At 41.7% G+C, this 19835-nt stretch overlaps 1 protein-coding gene across 4 annotated transcripts in view; it reads left to right on the forward strand.

Annotated features, from left to right (window-relative positions):
• Positions 1 to 19835, forward strand: part of PLPPR1 (phospholipid phosphatase related 1) — a 122697-nt gene that overhangs the window by 81623 nt on the left and 21239 nt on the right. For 3 of the 4 annotated variants that reach the window (XM_088157374.1, XM_014883885.2, XM_088157375.1), the window contains exon 3: positions 9899 to 10087. In XM_088157374.1, the coding sequence (XP_088013500.1) occupies positions 9899 to 10087 (189 nt within the window). Of the gene's footprint in view, positions 1 to 9510; positions 9635 to 9898; positions 10088 to 19835 lie in introns of those variants that run through there. The other variant, XM_088157376.1, reaches the window with a different exon arrangement.

Genomic DNA, 19835 nt, shown 5'->3' on the forward strand with positions numbered 1-19835 from the left:
CGGATATGAACCCCTGGATTCATTCTTTGTAAGCAATAATTTACATTATCAGTGTGGTTGCTTTTATTTCAGAGTCAGTGGAGAGGGAAAATGTTGCTATTTAAAATTGCCTTCTGGAAACACCTCCTGTCTCCAGGTCAGTAGCAAGGTCAGAGTGCAAACATAGGAAAGTTGGGTGCATGATCTGATGTCGAGGAGCAGCTGATGCTTGTGGACAAATACTCACCAAGAGGAATGAACCTACCTGTTCTTCCTGCTCGATAATCCTCTTTGAAAGTGCTGGCTGCAAATTTATTGGTCTTAAAATCATCCTCTTTCAAACTACACAAACCAGGCACAAAGACTTCTTTTAAAAGTCAGGATGAAGCCCACAGTAGATTATTAACCAAATTACTATTACCACCAAATGACTGAAATTCCAGCTATACTTTAAAAAATGAGATGATGTGAAAAATACAGGGGAATCCCCAAATACATTAGAAACATAAAACACTGCAGGCTCTGCATGGATGTTTGGTAGTGTGGCATTTGCAGTTTAATGTTGCATTAATGCCCCCTGCTGATAGGCCTTCAAAATCTACTTCGAATCAAGCTCAGAATTTAATAGTCTTCTGCATCAGTACATCCCTTAAATAATAAGAAAAAAAATCTAGCATATATCTTATCATTACTGGGTTCTTCTTAAACAGATCAAATTTCTTTTAAGTCTGCTACATAACAAGGTCTGTGCTGTCACAAAAGCAGTGACAGCTCCTTAGAATTTTTCCACATGAATCCCTTCTGCTCTTGGTTTAGTTAAAGGTCCAGTTATGTAGCATAACTGGATAGAATCTAAATGGTAAAGGAAAAAAATAACCTTTTTATGATTATTTCATGAAGAAAGCAAATTATTAGAATGACCTGTAACTTGCCAAAATAGAGAGATAGCAAGAGGATGAGCACATATTCAGGGTTGTACTAGAGGAAGCTGAGTCACAAAATCATTGAGGTTTGTAAAGGCCCCTAAGTCCACTGGGTGCAACAATTAACCCAGCCCTGCCAAGTCCACCACTAGCCCATGTCCCTAACCCATGCTCCTAAGTGATAAGCCTTTTCATAGCTTTTATGATATATTATCTGGGTAAATAAAAGATACATTTAGTATTGATTTTTACAGAGACTCTCTTGCTAATAGCAACACAGGTATTACTTGATTCCACGAGGGAAAGGGGTATTCATTTCCTCCCTCTTCAAGCTGTGGGAGAAATGCTTTTCCTCTGTCGTTGGTGATTAAAAAGACACAGCTGTGCTTTTTCCAGTTTCCATCACTGTGCTGCTGCATCTTTCCTTTGTCCATTCATCTCCCTGCCTCTCTAAGGTGCACAAAATCTTGTGCAAGTGGCCAGAGGGTTGGCTGACCATCTGAAGCTTATAGGGACATCTACCCCTGCGTGTGATTTCCTCTGAAGAGAGTGAGAAAACCTGTGTTGTCCCTCTCTAGAATCAAAGGCTGAGCTTTGCTCAGACGGAGCTGGTGTAAAGAGGCTCTGTCAAGGCAGCCCAGCTCTTTGTGAGTACCATGAGAGCAGGATCAGGCTGTTTATAAGACACAGTGTGGGTAGATGTCCCACATCCTCCAGGCTGACAGTTTCAGCCTGTGATCAATCTGTGGATCGTACTTACCTGTCAAAAGAAAGTAGGCTTAAATTTATTACATAAGAATCACTGGCGAAAAGTAAAAGTCTTTACATGAAAAGGTTGAAAAACGTTGTTTTAAACTGAGAAAGCTAGAGCAGTGTATACAGTGCCCTGAGTTATATCTGAGTTATACAGATTGCAGTAATCAAGGTGCTTCATACTGCTGCTTCTTTTATTTTCTACATATGAAAAGGTTGTACTGGTTAGAGCGTTTTTATGATTTTATGTCTGTTGCCATTAAGGGACTTGTACTGCTTTAACTGCACAGTTAGAGCTGGAGAAATCTGGATTCTTTATGTGGGTGAGCTCTTAAGTAACATTAAGCTATTGCAGTGTAGCACCTCGCCATTCTTCAAGGACCATTATATAAAAAAGAAGCTGAAAGAGTTTTTAACCAGATGTCAGTGTTTTTAGAGGTCATGCTACTCTCACAAAATAACTTCTGCTGAAATAAGTGCCTTCCGAAGACATGAACTCCTTTTTTTTATGTCTAAGCCTTCTTCTATGTCTTCTTCAGCCTTACAAATTATACCGAATCATACTTAATTACTAAAATGGTTAAATAAGACAATAAGTTCATGAAATGGACTTGTAAAAAGCTCTGCAGAGACTGCTTTGATTTCTACACAGCTCCAGCTTCAAAAGCCTGTGTGCCTTAATAATCCTCTCTGCCTCCAGTGCCCAGCTTGTGCCTGCACGCGAATGGACTTCAGAACTGTAACAAAGCCATGTCCTGTCAGGCTGCAGACACGGTTGTTCTGTGCCACAGTTGCATAAAAAAACTGATTTCAGAATCAGTTATGTAAGGTGAGGGAGAGAGAACACCTTGAGGAGTGGCAATGAAGAAAAACCATTGGATTTCATATTTAATCTGAGAGTGTAAAATAAATGGTTATTCAGCATAATGAAAGCATTCACTTGTACTTGTTTTGCCATTACGTGGAATTCCAGTAGAGGTTAGGTTTTTTTTCTGTCTCTTTCATTATGCAATGTAATGCTGTAATGAACAGTCCCGTGTCTATTTTTTTTTTGCCCTTGTTGTTTTGCAGCATTTTCGTAAAAAGTGTGTGATTTGCTGCATGCAGTTTCTTGGCAATAATAAAGATTGTGCAGTCAGCCTGATCCTTATAATCCATTACAAACATCAGTTTACTGCAGTTACAGGCTTCAGGAGCCTTTGCTGTCCAATACACTTCTCTTTCCACAGACCTGGGTCTGCTGCACAAGTGTGAAGGTGAAACCTTTAAAGGAGAATCACTTGTGATAAAATGGCACTCGACAGACGCTTCACAAACTGCTGTAGACCGAGGCTTTTGTTGATCCCTGAAGGGTTCATCCTGCTAATTCCCATTAACATCTAATGGGAGACAAGCACCTGCCACCCTCACACCTCAGTGTAAATTTCAGCTGTTGGCACATCTGGATCAGATGGGCTTCTAATTAATGGAAGTCTTTATCTTCTTTGTTATTTGTAAATAAGCTTGTCTGAAGGCATGCTCAGCATTTCCTTACCACTTGACCACTCCACAGTGTGAAAATGTAGATCCTTCTTAAAAAGTTTTAGTAGGTCTTTCAAAATAGATGATTTCAGGAGCCCTGAAAAGAATTCCCAGAGAGAATACTGTAAAAAGGCTTGGCAAAATAACTGTTTCAAGTCAAATTATCCAAATCCAGTATTTTCTAGGAGTCTGCAATTCTTCTGCCAGAAGGAAGTTTGATTATTTAGGAACACAAAATGCAACTAAGATGTTTTCTTTCTTTATGTCAGTTACAAGCACTGTGAGCTGAAGGTTGATTTACTAAGTAGAGATCAGCTGGCCACAAATAAATACAGCAAACACTTATAAAAAATACTGATCCCTGAATCAACATGAGTTTCTGAGGCCTCCTCCTAATAAGGAGACTTCAGGAAACAGATGTGGTAATTCTTAAATAGAAAGCTGCTTTTAGAAAGGCAAAAGTCGGTCTATGAATTTAATAATAAATGTGATTTGTTCTGATTTGCTGTGCTTCTAACATCCCTCTGCTGCAGCTGCAAGACTGGAGTTCCCATCTCCAAGGAAAAATTGACTGCCTCCCTTCACAGAGAGACACCTGGATCCATCCCTGGCAAAACAGTCTGGGATGCATAGTTAAATATTTCTGATATTATCCATTAGAGAGCAAAGGCACGCCTTAACAATTCCTTTCAGCAGTAACTTAGGAGTTCCTTCAGGACACGCATATACCGTGGCTGCTGGATGCTCCAGTGTGTCTATTCCAAGAGTCTCATCACCTCTCTCAAAAAAGCACACCAAATTGTTCCAGGTTTTGCATGACAGTGGGTCACCAGAGTTCTGTCACAGTGCAGCTGATCTGAAGCTGTCCCCTAAACTCAACCAGCCTCGAAGTAAACAAATCCCTGGGTGAACAAGAACAGATTGGGTTCAAATCTGGGACCCTCAGCCAATCTCAGTCAGCCCTAAATGCAGATGTGCCACTGGCCAGGGAGCTGGGCACTGTTAAAGCCACCGACCAGCTCTCTGCATGGGGGAGTTTGGAATCTGCTATGTAAGGAGGATCTGAACAATAAAACAGGTTGTTGCTGCATGGATCTCTGAAAGTGTGTGTCGTCTCTCTCTCCAACCCACAGATCTCGTAACAGAGTTTAAGGAGAGGGGGAGGTCGAAATACGATCAAAGTAGGTGGAACTGTGAGCCACAGCATGTGTGTCAAGGGTTGAAAATGCTTGTGCAGGTTTGTGGTGCTCATGAAACTGTGGCAGTTTCAGTTAAAGAAGTGAAAACCACTGAAATTTACTGGAAAGAAACTGAGCAAGGGCACTGATAGATATCTCAATCACTATCCACTAAGGAACACCACATGGAAAATACTGATTTGACTTCTTTCAGGAAGAATAAAAAAGTTATATTTATGTTGCCATTTTTGTGGAAGAACAGTTTTTCAGTTTTTAGTCATGCACATTAAAGGTACTGTAAAATGAGTAGTCTGTGGGAACGCTGATAAGAAAAAACTTACCTATTTATGTATAAATTGAAGCAATACTAACTAGGGGGGTTTCAAGTTTACTCATATGGACTTGCAATATCACTTATATGAGTGACAAAACACAGCAAAAGGAAATTTTTGCAGTGGCTGTGTGCCTGTCTTACAGGACAGAGAGGTTGTATGACTAAAGAGTACACAAGAAATTTTCTCAGCATCTTCCTTTTCTCCATAAGTTTCTTGCTCCTCTGTTAAGAATTACGGGAAGTCTTCAGTCTAGGCTGATCAAAAAATTCTGTCTCCCACAGTGTTTTCCCTCTTCTAACATTGATCTCTGTCTTCTACAGCTTCATACCCCTTTCCCAAGTGGAATTGCCCAAGTGGAGTTGCCCTCTTGTTTTCTTACTTGCAGAACAGGGGCCTCTTTTCTATGAGTAATAGTATTTAAAAAAAAAAATCTCCCAGTTGTTGAGGCTATAGGGAAGTGCTTTGCTATGAATTATGAGAGTGCATACAGTGTGGGACTTCAGTCCCACTACTTTGAAGTGCAATAATTTTACTTGGATATTAGTGCTCTCTGAGTTTTGCTGTCAGAGACTCTATGCTGTTACTCTGAGGAAGAGGATTTCTGCATGTACAGCAGTACCCTAACTAGAGTTAGTGTAAATAACTGTACTTCTTACTGCAAAGATTCTCTTTCGTTATACTCAAGACACAGTCTTTCTTTAATACCTCATTAACTCTACACCAAATAATTGCCTATTGCCCAAAGGAGATTGCAAGACTTGTTTCCTATTTCTTGAACATTGAAGAAAGTAATTTTTTGAATGCAGAGAATGCCCACAGGTTAAAGAGGAGCAAGGGTGTGCAGTGACAGGAGGGTCTGTAAGGGCAGAACCAGTGTGAGCTCTTAAAGCATGGCAGAATTTAATGGTACGTCAAGGAATGGATGTTAAATGCTACATAATTAATCCACTTAAATGGCTGAGGAAAAAACACACCCCAGGTGCTTAAGTCCAGCTTGTCAAGATTGATTTAAATTCAGCAGGAATTTTTAAATGGGTCTGAATCAGACACACAATTTATTTTCTTAACACTGTCATGAATGAGCTTCTATAGAATCGGGACCTAAGCATAGATATGATTGAGACTTTTCATGTGCAGGTCATTGACTAATCCAAAAAAGTTTGGTCCAGAAGAAAGACAGATCTTGGCTCTGCCACAGGCTCTGCTGTGTCCAGAGGGCAGGTGTTACCTTAGTGGAGACAGAGACAACACGGACTCCTTGAGGGTCCTCAATAAACAGCATGTTTTATTGTTCAGAACTTCTTTTCACAGGGCATTCAGAAGTCCCAGGTATACACACGTGATTGGCCAAGGTCCCAACACCACCCAGTTCCCTGGCCAAGAACACATCTGCATTTAGGGCTCAGGGAATTGGCTGGGATCCTTTGTAAGTGTTCAAATCCATCCTATCATTGCTCACCCAGGGATCCATCCACCTCTAGGCTGGTTGAGTTCAGGGCTGCTGCTTCAGACTAGCTCCAATGTGACAGGCAGTCATTTTATCTCCTCAGCTTTTTCCCTCTCTGTAAAATGGTGATAAGAGCATTTTCTTACCTTTCAATGGAGCAGTGATGATAAATATCAAGGATTATGACATGGTTAAACACTGTGCTAATGGAGGTCATTAAGCACCTTAGACTTAGCCTTCTATTCATGGGCTGCCTTTCTGAAGTTATTGAGCATTTTTAATTTTTCCCCAAGTAAACTCAAGGAAATGAGTTAATAAGGATTAATAAATAAACCCTGCAAAATGTTGGCATTAAACTGCATTATGTTTTCTGAATTATGGGATATTTTGAATCTTTAGTTTGAATCAGCCTGCCTGCTCTTCTTCCCTGCTTCCTTCAATGATTGCAAACCTGAAAACAGGGAGAAAAGGGAGAAAAAACTACAAAATTCAGGCCCTCTGATTTGGACCCTGGAGTGCTCATAGTCCAGGACGTCTGCAAGGCATCGCTGCAGGGTTCTTTATCTCAGCACCCAGGGGAAGTTCACTGCCTTGCAGGGCGCCCTCCTGTCTCTGACATCCCTGCCTCTGGCCAGTTTGACCCCTTCTTGCACTTGGACCTTCCTTCTGTCTGTGGAGAAGTGAATATTCAAGCAAGGTGCGGGAAGTTGCCACACAGAAGCAGTCAGGTCTTCACTGACCGTACAAGCCCCAAAAATTTTGCTCCTGTTTCTGATAGTAGCTGACTGTACTTTCTTCATCTCATGTCATCCCTTGGGATATGATAGGGTCTGTTTAACTGGAGGTCAAATTTCTACTGCCTGCTCAGGTTGCTGTTTCCCTGAGATGGTGGATGTCACCTACAGAATACAATGTGTCCACAATTCAAATCTCTTTTCACAGATTATATGTTTGTTTTTTTTCTTTCTTTCTTAGAAGAACAAAACATAGAAACACAGGGAATGTTAACAAGATTGGGTTCATTATTGAGGTGTCTCAAGACCAGGTTGGAAGTAATCCTGGCCATGGCAGGCAGATAGGAATGAGTTGAGCTTTAAGGTCCCTTCCCACCCAAATCATTCTGTAGTCTTGTGATGTGTGATATTCTAAGTCAATATCAATGTTGAGTCAGTCAAGAGCTGTATTTTACATGCAGGAGGGGTTTTTGTGCAGCACTGAGTCAGCATTTGACAGTGGAAAAGTCAAGGTTAGTTGTGGAACTGCTCTCTAGATAAGTGCTTTGGGATAAGTGACATTTTCCTCACGTATCACACCTTATTCTTTGAAAAGCATTCTTTTTTCTATATGACACCCAAAGAAAATGAAAAGCTCAGTAACCTGCTTTCTCCATTTTCCAGTAAGAGGAGAAAAACCAGCTGTCTGTTGTATAATTTATTATTTATCATTTACCTGTGTTTGCCAGCTGTGGCAGGCAACCTGAAGAATTTCTGGGAGTATTATTTGGGATAGGAAGGGTGGGTCGGATTGCTTTTGACAGCCCAGGTCATATGAGGTGCTGGAACTAAGTTTAAAGACCTCTATATCCTGTATAGAAGCATCTTGTAATCTCCAGTGTTTATCTGGGCATGTCAGGTAGAGGAGTGATAGTGTCACTGCCTTTCTCTGGTGTTATCTAACAAAGCTGAGTTGCCCAGGTCGATCAGAAAATCTATAACTGGTCAAGGAGTTAAATTCAGATGTAAATTAACTCCTGTGTCCTTAGTTATGGGACTGTGTTTGTACTCGAGGTTGATGTAAAGATGTCGCGAGAATATACAGACAGCAGCATCTTGCTTTTTGTTTGTTAAAAAGAAAATTTATTCTGGGCAGGTATGGGGTGTTGAAAATAATACATCTACAAAATGAGATGGTTAACTCTAAAGGTAAAAAATGGAGAGTGGAATGTCACAACTACAGCTTCACTGTGATGTTCTTTTCAGTCAGTCTTAAAAGTGGCACAGAGAGGCTGTGAAGACTTCATCCTTGGAGATGTTCAGAAACCATCTTGACGTGGTCCCAGGCAACCAATTCAAGGTGTCCCTGCTTGGGCAGAGGAGGGTGGATCAACTGATCCCCAAAAGTCCCTCCCCACCTAACCACTTAGGGTTTCTTTGGTCTTCTACTTTAATTAACGACTAATCTGATTTTATTATTTTTTTCTAATTTTAGTCCAACTCTCACTCAAATATACAATGGCTTTAAAGGTTGGCTGTGTGTGCAGGAATGTGCTAGAGGAGTGCCTTAATAGCTTCAAGTGCATCTTTGAGGTGGAATTGCCAGAATTAATTTTCAGAGGTCTTAGAGTAATCTTGCAGCAATATAGTTTTGATGCAGAGATCCTGGAGGCAAAATACTAAAACCACCTTTTTCTGTGGTGTGGCAAGATAACTTGTATAGTTACAATGACAAAAATAGTTGTATAATAACAACTTCTGTAATAGTGGCACTAGTCTCTATAAAGAAGATTTTGAGTCAGAATATGTAGTCACAATTTAGAATCATAGGATTTGGGTTGGAAGGAACTTTCAGAGACCAGCTAGTCCACCCCCTGTGCAGTGAGCAGGAACACTTTCAAAAGACCACATTGCTCAAAGCCCAGTCCAACCTGACATTGAACACTTCCAGAGATAGGGTATTCATCATCTCTCTAGGCAATCTGTGCCATTTTTTTACTACCGTCATTGTAAAATACATCATCCTTATACCTAATCTGAATCGACCCTCTTTTAGTTTTAAAACCATTACCCCTTAAAAAAAAAAAACAGTTATAAATCAATATTACTATTTTTGTCTTCGGTGAGGACTGTGATATGAGATCTTCTTTGCCGTGTGGCAGAGGGAGAACGAGAATTAGTAAATCTGCTTGTTTTCATGAGGTGAGGTTAGGGACAACTTTGGTGAGGTTGTGATGTGTTGCTGAAGCAGTGTGGGAAGCTGATGCTGTGGATATATACGAAAAATGTCGACTGGTCAGCTTCCAACCAACCCATTTAGGAGCCATACAATATGAAAAGAGAGACTAGAAAGGCTCCTTGCAGTTCATATCTGTGATATAAATACAGCTTCAGACTCAAGCCAGTTTTTTTCAAAAGTGGCTGTGGTGGAGCGGGTAAGTCAGGCAGTGCACAGAAATCCCCACAGGTTCCTTGGAAATTTCTGAGTAGACTTCTTTACTCATAAGAAGGAGCTCCAGGGACAGGTGAGTGCCAGGAGAGAAGTCTTCCTCTGGATGCTTCTTCATCTGGGACACAGAGGGCTCGTCTGAATTAGCACAACACGCACGTTCTCTAGCACGGGCTTGCAGCTGCAGCGGGGAAGGGTTTTCGCTTCAGCTTCCTCTCGGCTCTGTAATAATCCTTTCGCACTGCCTGCCGCTGAGCAGAGGTTGTAGCTGTGGCTGCTGCTGTCTCCTGCCACGCTGCCATCGATCGTGCTGCGCTGACACTCACATGCCCTTTGGTAACGCGGGGCTGTCAGAGCCCCCTGCGCACCCACTCCTATCTGAGACACTCATTAGTGTCGTCTGCCAAAAGGTTTATGTAACAGATGTTGCAAAGCAAAGGCACGGGAACACGCACACACACGCTCGCACACCATTATGGCAGGGGTTGTCAGAGTGACGGTGGAGGGAGGATGGTCCACAGGACTGGAGTAGCTTGCAGGCACAGCTGCATCTGTTCAAAAAGCAACTAACGCCTCTCTGTGACTATGCTTTATTTTCAGCTCGTCATCATGGCTGGGACTGTTCTGCTCGCCTACTACTTCGAGTACACCGACACTTTTCAGGTGCATATCCAAGGTTTCTTCTGTCAGGATGGCAATTTGATGAAACCGTACCCTGGGACAGAGGACGAGAGCTTCATTTCACCACTTGTGCTGTACTGTGTGCTGGCTTCAACTCCGACAGCGATTGTGAGTATGAGGAATTATTTGAAATCCCCATGACCGCTTCATAAATAGTAACAATAAATGGTCCTGTGATATTTTTGTCCCCTTGCCTCTCTGTTCAGCTGTAATTGATTTGCACTTAGCCAGATCTCTGTTTTGCCTCAGCCTAATATGATCTTCATCAGTTATCTCCAGAAGTAATTATTCTGAGGTAATCACAATGCAAGACTGAGAGTCAGAGCTTGTTAAGCCTTTTACAATAGCTTTCTTGCTTCACTGATTAGTTGTGAATTTCCTGGGCTCCAGAGAGGCTCTAAAGCAAAGGTTATGTATTATTGGAAATAAGAAAACAGGATAAAGCTGAAGTAAAATCCAGGTCAGATATGCAGTATATCCAGGATTATTTCCTGCTATATTAAAGGGACTGTTGAATGGCCTTAAAGGGCTTAGATGAAGAGAAGGATGCTAAATACAAAGACAAATATTAATACTGTTTTCTTTTTATGTATAATCTCTTTATTTTCGACAGTCACTGAACTTTTTTTAACCTGATTTTCTTCACTATTCAGCCAGTAAACTGCAATGTAACTGTTCTATGCAGATGAAAATATTCAACTAGCTGAGTCCATACAATGCCAAACAATTTATTGCAGTCACTGGTTAGCAAAACTTCAGCCCTTTTATATTTTCCACACAGAAAGTTGCATATTTCACCAACAGCCCCAGCTTTGCTGAATTTATAATTATATTGATAAATTCCTGTCAGATTGTGTTTATGGATTTTGTTTCATTTCTTTCTCTTTATTTCTTCCCTGTTAGTGTTTATTTCTTATAATAATTTTGTTTTTCATCCCTTTCAAAAGTTGATTAAAGCTGTACATGACATATTTACTTTTAAATGGTGAGTGCTTCACTATAGCCTGTTTTAAGTTTTGTTCTGCAGTAGTTTTAGTGCATCAAATCACATTCTTGTCACAGAATGTGGTAAGAAGTGTGAAAGGGATCTGCAGAACAGGCTATAGGTTTTGGTACAGGACACTTTCTGAAAACAGCCAGGTGTTTTCAAGTTGATTACATCATGAGTTTATAAAAAACATCTGCAGTTATAGTTATTTTGTGTTTCGGATCTTGTTGCATTTCAAGGCTTTCGTTTTACTTGGTAGGTTTTTTGAAAATGAAAAAAAAAAGCAAAACAAAAGAACAAACCCCCACATTTTGGAACTCCCCCATCAGCATAGTATCCATGTTCTGGGACATAGCTTTCACTACTGCTTTTTGTAAAGGTAGATGGAGGGTCACAACTATGCCTTGATTCCAAAGCAGTGATGTTAATGGGAGGTTTGTCCCTTGATTACTGATACAACATTGGGAAATGAGTGTTGCTCTTTATTTGGATCTTCTGTTTAAATCCTTGCTCTGCTAAAATTTGGTGCTTACCTTTCAAGTTTTGCTCCACCAGTTCAACTTTTTTTTTATTTTTAGTAACCCATGAAGCTTTTCCTCATCACCATTCTTTATGAAAAGCTGACTTGGAGTATTGACTTGGCAGTGTTGGGTTCATGGTCAGGCTTCACAATCTTAAAGCCCTTTTCCAATGTGAAAGCCCTTTTCCAGTTCTGTGATTCTATGAAGAGTGTTTTATTTGTAGTTTCCATAACCCATGTTAAACACAAGGAATGAAAGGCTCTAGTGGATGTCAGGTAAGGTTGTTGGGTGCTGCAGAGACTTTCATCTTAGTGCTGTGTGGGGCTGGACTGTGTGAACTAACCCATCCATAGGACAAGTCATCACCCTGGGTGAATGGATCCAGGGCTGGGTATAAGTGGTAAACTCTGCTTTGTGTGCTGTGCTGTCCTGTTAGACTGGGTACATGGTACACACAGAGAAGACATGGTCAGAGCCAGCACAGGGCTTTTGGCACCCTACTTAGCACCAGTGATCTCTTGGTACAAGCTCAAGGAGACAACAGGTCAAACTTGCCTGGCAAAACATTTTTATTTCCATTTTTAATGTATTTATTAATGCATTGTTTAGTCAATTTTTTAATCAGTTGTATCATTGTGTTGTATTATTAATACACAGTTCAATTATTTAATATCCTATTATTTAATATCAGGCTAATCTTCAACCAGGGCATATGTCAGAGGTATGTTTTTCTGTGCTCCTGACTGGCGCTCACCACAATATCTTTATAGGAGTAACTTCACTTTGTTTCTCATTCCCATCTTTTCTTCAGAGACCACCTCTTTGCACAGTATTTTCACACTTTGCTCCAGTTTGTAGCTGACTCTGCAGACCGAATTTTGGCAATGGTCCTCAATAAAAAGCTCATGAATGAGACAGAAAGTGAGCTCAGATTCTCCCTAAACTCTGTATTGCAGTTCGCAGCTCATTAGTCCTCCCAGAGTGTGAGTATTCTCACCTGTCACCCTGTACACACACCGGGGTGCCTCTCACTCAGCCTGTCCACAGCCCGGGAAGAGATATGTGATCCAATCGAATGTCCCAGGGATTCCAGTGCAAGGAGCAAATGCAGCCATTTCTGTTTAGACCGTGATGATTTGTACTCTTTGAAAAAAAAAAACAAAAACAACCCTCTAAAAACTTCCACGCACACAAGCAAAAGAACCCATGCAGTTGTGCACGGTGGGAGGGAGCACTGTGTGCTTTCACTGTCGATTAGGTTGTAGCTTCACTCCCTACGCTTTGCTCTCAGGAAGAATCACCAACATTTTGCAGTTCCACCACGAGGGCATGACTTAAGTCAAAGGTAACGCCTTGCAATAACTTCTTTCTCCTCTGCACAACACGTACTGCTTCATTTCCTGATGGCAGAATGGTTGGCTTGGCAAAGGGCTGGTTTGATGCAGCAGCAAACCTGATCTCTCATTACCACTGTCCTGACACCATGACATGAGAGAAGTGATTACTGGTGGAGCCCAGCAGGAGCAAGGTACTAGCTCATAACACTACCTTAAAAGGGCTGTGGAAGGTATCCTAGGGATCTGTACGAGCTCCCTCATCTGAGACACAAGCAGCATTAAGTGCAGTCCTGTGTGCATAGGTCTGGGGAGGACTCAAAGCCGTGATTTCAGCACAGCTTCCAGGTGTTACAGTGCTTGCAAGCCAAGAGGGAACATCTTTGTGAACTTAATGGAATATCTTCGTGTCTCTGTCATTTGGCTAAGACGGTGGGCATGGGGAAAACGAATGCATGTGTTTTATTTCTGAGAGCACTTTGCAGAAGTGCTGCTGTGGGTTGGTACCACTGTATCTGCATTTCCCTGCAATTTTAGTGGCAAAATAAATGTGACTGGCCTGATTTTATGCAGTTTATTTGTTATTTTTGAAACATTTCCCTAAAAATATTCTAGGATGTCTCCACAGTGTCCCTGAAGACTAGCTTTCCCTGTTACAAGGTTACTGCAAAGCAGCCAATTCCCCAGCTGGTACTAAACAATCCTTCCAGCATTCAGCACTGCTGCCTGCTCTGCTCCATCCAATGTGATTTATCTACCCACCCAAGAGAAGCAGAGAGGCTTAGGAATAGAGCCAGCTCACTGAAATGAATACTGAACAGTGGCAGAAAGTTTCAAGGGCACTGTTCTCACTGTTCTTTGTTGCCTTAAAGTGAATTGAAAGTGCCTCTACCATTTCCACAAACTTCAGTTTGTTTTCTTCTGTTTCCATGTTGGAAGTAGTAGGCCAATATGTAATCTGTTAACTGTCCAGTGCTATTCATTTGTGCAAAGGAGTATTTTCAGATCATGTTGGAATCAGTCAAACTGAACCAGTCTGATTATGAATTAGAAGCTGAATTACAGTGTTCATCTGAAGCAGGAGGAAATTGTTCCACCTTAGCTCTACATTCTGTACTTACCTCTCAAACTTCAGAAACATCATTCTTCTGGATGATTCTTCTATTCTGTCTTGATTCCTTGGCTTTGACTTTGCACAGCCATGTTACTACACTGATTTATTTCTGTAAGGGAAGCCAGGGAATGATTCCCTGTGGCTGATTCCCCTGTGGCTGCTCGGCAGCAGATGCCAGGAAAACCAAGAATGTCTGACGCAGCTCAGAGCTCTGTTACAGCAGCTCCTTTCCAGCTTCTTGAGGCAGGAATCCCCAGGCTCTGCTGGTGATGGTGCTGCCAGGAGGCACAGCCTGCTGTGCCCCAGCCCACCACGCCTCACCCCTGTGCTGGCACACACTGTGTCCTCTGCCAGAGGTCACCTGCCTTCCTCTTCTTGGAGTCTTGAATCAGGACCTGGGGTACAAAGGAGTGAGGCAAAGCTGTGTTTATGTTCTGCTATTTGCATACCACTCTGGAAGAATAAAAACACACTTTCTTGGTTTGGTGCCACGCTTTCAGGCACTTCTGTTGAAAGTTGTCTCCAGGATCTTGTGGTGGTCCCAGCCACATGCCAGTCTGTGAGGAACAATGCAGGGCTGTGGAAAATGTGTTCTCTTCATTATTTTAACAAAACAAATTCTAACAAAATTTGGGTTTTTGTGTCTTACCTTCAGTTATTTTAGACAGTTTTACCCACAGTGTATTAGGTTTTTGAGCACAACACTAAGACAGTTTTGGGTTTTGAGCAGGCTAGAATATAAATTGTAGATTTCAACCCTTTTGACTTGAAATAAAGAAAAAAGAAACAAAACAACACAGCAATTTTCTTGTTCTGGAAAAGTACTTACAACTGTTCTTTGCTATTGTTTTCATTCAACAACAGCAACCACCCACTCCAAAACAGAATGAGGTGACTAATTGAATGCAGATTGAACCATGGAGTTTGTATCCTTGGAAAATTAAAATTGAGCCCGCAACATTCAGCCGAAGACACTGTTTCGTTGCCTTGTATAGTTTTGCAAAAGACAGTATTGATTCCTGGGGGCTGAGAACACCTGTCCAGGGTGTGATGGCAAAGTCAAGAGGGTGTCTGAGGGAGCTCTCAGCTGGACCCTCCTCCTCAGGGATGTCAGTGATAGTGATCTTATCAGGGAAAACCTCAGGGCCCTGTCTGTGCTTCACAGCAGAAATCCTGTGTCTTGGGGAGGGTATCAAGGCAGACCTCAGCCACCCCTTTCCCTCTAAGGTCACTTTTCTCCATAAAAATGCTGCAATGTGTTTGCCGCCTGGGTTTGACTGTGGAGTGTCTCAGTTTCACAGTGTCAGTACTGGGTCCTGAGGGTAGCAGATAGAATGGCAGATCCATATTCCTCACGGGCTAAGGCTAAATGTCGGGGAGATGTAAGGAATTCAGGAGCTCACAGCAGTAAGTGAAAGTCAATATAAGCCATGTTCTTAGTGGGGACTGTGGAGAAGAGGGAAGCAGACTGTTCAGATCATGAGAGGCAGTCTTGCAAGAGACACCAGCTTCAAACAATGAAATGGATGAAAAATTAGTCAAACCTTAATGATGAGGGTGAGCAAACACTTAGGCAGAGGCTGTGGTATCTTCATCCTTGCTCCCATGACATGAGCCTGAAGAGCATCCCTGTCCTGACTGCAACTGTTCTGATACAAACCTCAGAGACACCACAGTGCAAAAGGGCACAGCTGCTTTCGGCCCAGCTCAAGCCAGTGCTGACAAAACACCCTCTGGAACATTTTGCAAAGGTCACCTTTTGGTGAAGAGTCCTTCTCCCATGGAGAGTGTGTGGAGTCATGCTGAAACTGGCTGATTGAGGTTGAGAGCCCCACGACCTCATCTGCTGCTATTCTCTGTTTTTGAGCACTCTGCGTGCAGATTGTCTCATATGTCCTCATATCCGCCCCTCCCCTTGGCTGCTGTTTGAATGCTGGACACTTGATTAATTTGGCTCTTTCTATTTGTGGCATTGAAAATGCAGCCACATGCATCCTTGCACAGGATTTGGGAAATGTCATACTGCTTTCTGAAACCTGCCCAGAACTGAGGGCAACAATGTCCCAATATCTAAATTCAGTTTTGTTTGCTGCAGAGATTTTTGTGTGTTATGGCATGTCCCCGAGTGGGGTTTCATTGTAGAAAGTGGTGTTGAAAAGGACTGACTGTGTCACAAGGGTGCTGTTAGAGTAAACAAGCTGAAAGATTTAAAAGCTTGCAGCAATCAGAATAACGTTAATTTAATATCTAGGAAAGACAGACAGGTCGTGTCTGCCCTTCACATAATTGTCCCTAGTATAGGAATTCCAATGTCTTGCTGTTATGGGAAATTACATCACTTTTTCTTGAAAAGCAGCAGAAGGAGGTAACTTTGACAGAGAGACGGACATGAGGCAGTCCCAAACTGGGCGCAGTGGGCATCCTGCATCTCTCCCATGCACGTTGGCTGGTGCTCCTTCTTCATCTGTGTGGAATTGCAGGCAAAATTAAAACAATGGGATCTTCCACACAACCCCAGTGTTCACTGGAAGTGTGAAAAAATTGCAAAAATCGTTTTTTCACGTTTGTCACGAGTGAGTGAGTGTAGAGGAGACAGGAGGGGGGAGTGTGGGTCACCAAAACTGCAGGAAAAACAAAAACCCTCCAACAACATTTTTAGCGTTAGAGAATCAAGGAATTACTTTCTTTCTGGCCAGGATGTGCACCAGAAATCATTTCATCCTTACGTAGCCCAGATGTGTAGAGAAAAGCATTCCATGACACACATATTTTACCAGATTCTTCACAAATCTTATACAGTCAAAACCCCTAGATATTAATCGGTTTAATGTTCATTGGTTCCAAGTTACATAGTTCTTAATATTTGGTTTCCTATTGCTTAAAGATATTTTCATCTCTGATCCTAATTAGGTTCTCATTCTTCTCTCTCCTTTCCCAGACCAGGGGTGTTGTTTGGAGTTGATGGTCTGTTCATGGCCCTTTTGTTACCTTTTGTGTATCTTCTGTGCTGCTCCCAGTCTGTTGAGGTATTAAGCTCATCAGGCCTTCACTTGGTGGAGCAATGCCCTGAAAACTCAAATTCCCTTTCCCCGGGGCAAAGGTGAACATAAGTTGGACTTGATGATATCAAAGGTCTTTTCCAACCTAGTTCATTCTGTGATTCTGTGAAAACTGACTAAAGTTATAAAATAAAAAAAGAAATGATACTATCCAGAATATAAATAATATAAAAAATTATATAACCAACATGAGGTGCAGCCTCTGCCAGCAGCAGTGGGAGGCTGTCAGGGCAGATCCCACTGGAGAAGTGAGGTGAGCAGCTTGAGTTGCAGTGAATCTCCAGTGGATTTTCAAAGGGAAGAAAACAGAGGTGAGACTGGGGCTGCGTGACTGGAGCACAGGAGGAACGAGATTGTGCCAGGAGTTTGGAGGAGCATGACCAAGGAGAAATATTTTGGCTACTGCAGAAGTAAGCAAAAGCATGGCAGGGGGATCAAGAAGGGATGCAGTCCTCAGCTTTGCTACAGCATTTGTACTGAGGTACGAGGCCAATGTCCTGAATAAGAAACACTGATAAAAGGAGAAGAGGGGTTAAAAGCTGGGCCCATCCGTGGCTGTCAGCACCAGCAATAATTATTCTCGTTAAATTTAATACAGCTCTTCAAGTTGACTCCCCACCCTTGCCCCACTGCACAATTACCATAGGAGGGCAGCTACAGGATGCTACTGTTTTGCAGTCTCCTCTTGGTTGTACCACAGGCACATTCCTGGATAGCTTATTTTAGTTTATCCTCACAGAAACAGGTCTTCTTGATGTTTACTTTTTTATTTTGAAACAAAGTTGTGTAAATGATCCTTTTTGTGAGCTTATCGGAAAGTGCTATAGGAAAAAAAAGATTCCATGTGCCTTTAAAAGCAATAGTTCCATTATCTTGTTGATTAAATTGATAATTAAATTTACGAACTGTCGGTAATCTGTACAGGAGTGCAGGGAGTATCAGGTGCTAATGCTGTGCTGAGAACTTGAAAGGGGAAGATGAGACATTTCACTGTCTGAAAATGTCAGCTCAAGGACTATCATGGATAAAAGACTGTTGAAGAGGAAAATGGACAGATAATTTTATCATCTGCTGGGTCAGGATGAGCCAGGAAATAAGTAAAGTGTGTGTGCAGCAGAAGGCTTTGAGGGGCAAGTATTTGGTGACACTGCCAGTAATGGGAAGGCAGGGAAAATTGAAGAAGTTTTCTCACTGGAGAGGTTGAAATCAGCAGATGAAATATGACTGCTGGGTAGGTACTTCTAATTCATAGTGGGGGCTTTGGGTCATCCTTGTATTTTTACCTGTTAGTAATAGGAAATGGAATGTGAGTGAGAGTTCTCACACAATATGTCCTCAGAGTGTAGATGAGCTACTATTGCACTAAGGGAACTGAGAACAAAAACACATCCAGGGCACTGCCTTTGCTTCCTATTACCTGCACTGTGCCAGACTGCAGATCACTTGTGCTTTCAATCCACTGCAATTCTCCTCACATTTCTAGTGTCTAATTAAGCCAGTATGATACAGGAGTTCATTAATCTTGCATTGTTTTCCTAAACAGAAATAAAAGCAGTTTACTTACTGCTTTTTTTTTTTCCCATCCGTATTTAGACACAGAGCCTATATTTAGATAAAAGCTACAGAACTGATTTGTACCTATTCCTGGAGTGCTGATTCTGCTTTGGCAGGAGCTGAGGTACTCAGCAGTGCTGGTGATTGATTCTGGGAGGCCAGCTGGAGAACTTGACTGGATGTGGACCGTGTTCATGCACTATCATCAGGGTTTAAATCCTGAGAATCAGTGGAGTTACTTGATTTCAGAAATGCCTGGGGGAAAAAAGAAAAACAAAAAAACAAGTTCTTTGAGAGCTATTCAGACCACATTCAACTGTTTACAGACAGATTAGCTTTCAGAATCAGGTGTCCAACTACCCACTGAATTTTTAGGAAACAGCAAGGCTGACTTTCTAGAGTGCTCATATTAAACATACAAGAAAAAAAATTTCAGCAACTGAATTCAGTGCCAGAGATGGCATGACAAGAGTGGTCCAGTTATGTTGAATCACTTTATATCTCCACACAAACACGGCTTTATTGCCTTATACCTAAACTCTGCATTAAACTGAAGGCAGTGTTCATTTTAAAAAATCAAAATTTGAACGGTTATGCTGTAGGAAGTCTGGGATAATTCTGCTTAAATCAGTGGAATGGAACTGAACAGATTTACAGCCTGGCAAAATTTACTCCTAAATCTAAGTGGAACTAATCTATGCACATGAGAGTTGCTAGGAGTATGCCAGACAGCTAGATTTATAGAAGCAAAGAATGGGAATTGAAGTGGGAAAATACTCTGTTAACTTTGGATGTAAAGGAGCTTTAAGGATGGATGTATTGTTACAGGAGGACTATTAGTATATTTTATACCTGAGTCTCTTGAATTTGAAAAGTTTAGGATATTTTAAAGTCAAGAAGCCCCTGTGTTCATAGAGTAGAATTCTCTCAGGGTGTGAATTGTCTCTCAGTGTGTATGTACAGTCCCGGGCAGAGAGAGAGCCAAAGCAGTAATTCAAACTTCTGAACATCATAATAATTCAAATAATAAGTGGTTTGAAACAGAGTGTCACTTTCAAACTGCTTTAGTGCAGATGGTCTTTTTCTTAATTCCCAGCCCCGTCGTTAGTGAGCTGAGCTTATTGAACTGCTTGCCAATTCCGTTAAGAGCAGATGGAGTGAAACGGGATAAAGGCTATATTTCAGTGCAGCTCCCATGCATCAGCTCCCCTCCAGATGCCATTATCGACATGCATTTTACAGCTCCACATCTCTTGCCATCAGCGGGTAGAATTATAAAGAGGTTG

Source organism: Sturnus vulgaris, chromosome Z (genome assembly GCF_052056855.1).
Source record: "Sturnus vulgaris isolate bStuVul1 chromosome Z, bStuVul1.hap1, whole genome shotgun sequence".
Lineage (NCBI taxonomy): Eukaryota > Metazoa > Chordata > Aves > Passeriformes > Sturnidae > Sturnus > Sturnus vulgaris.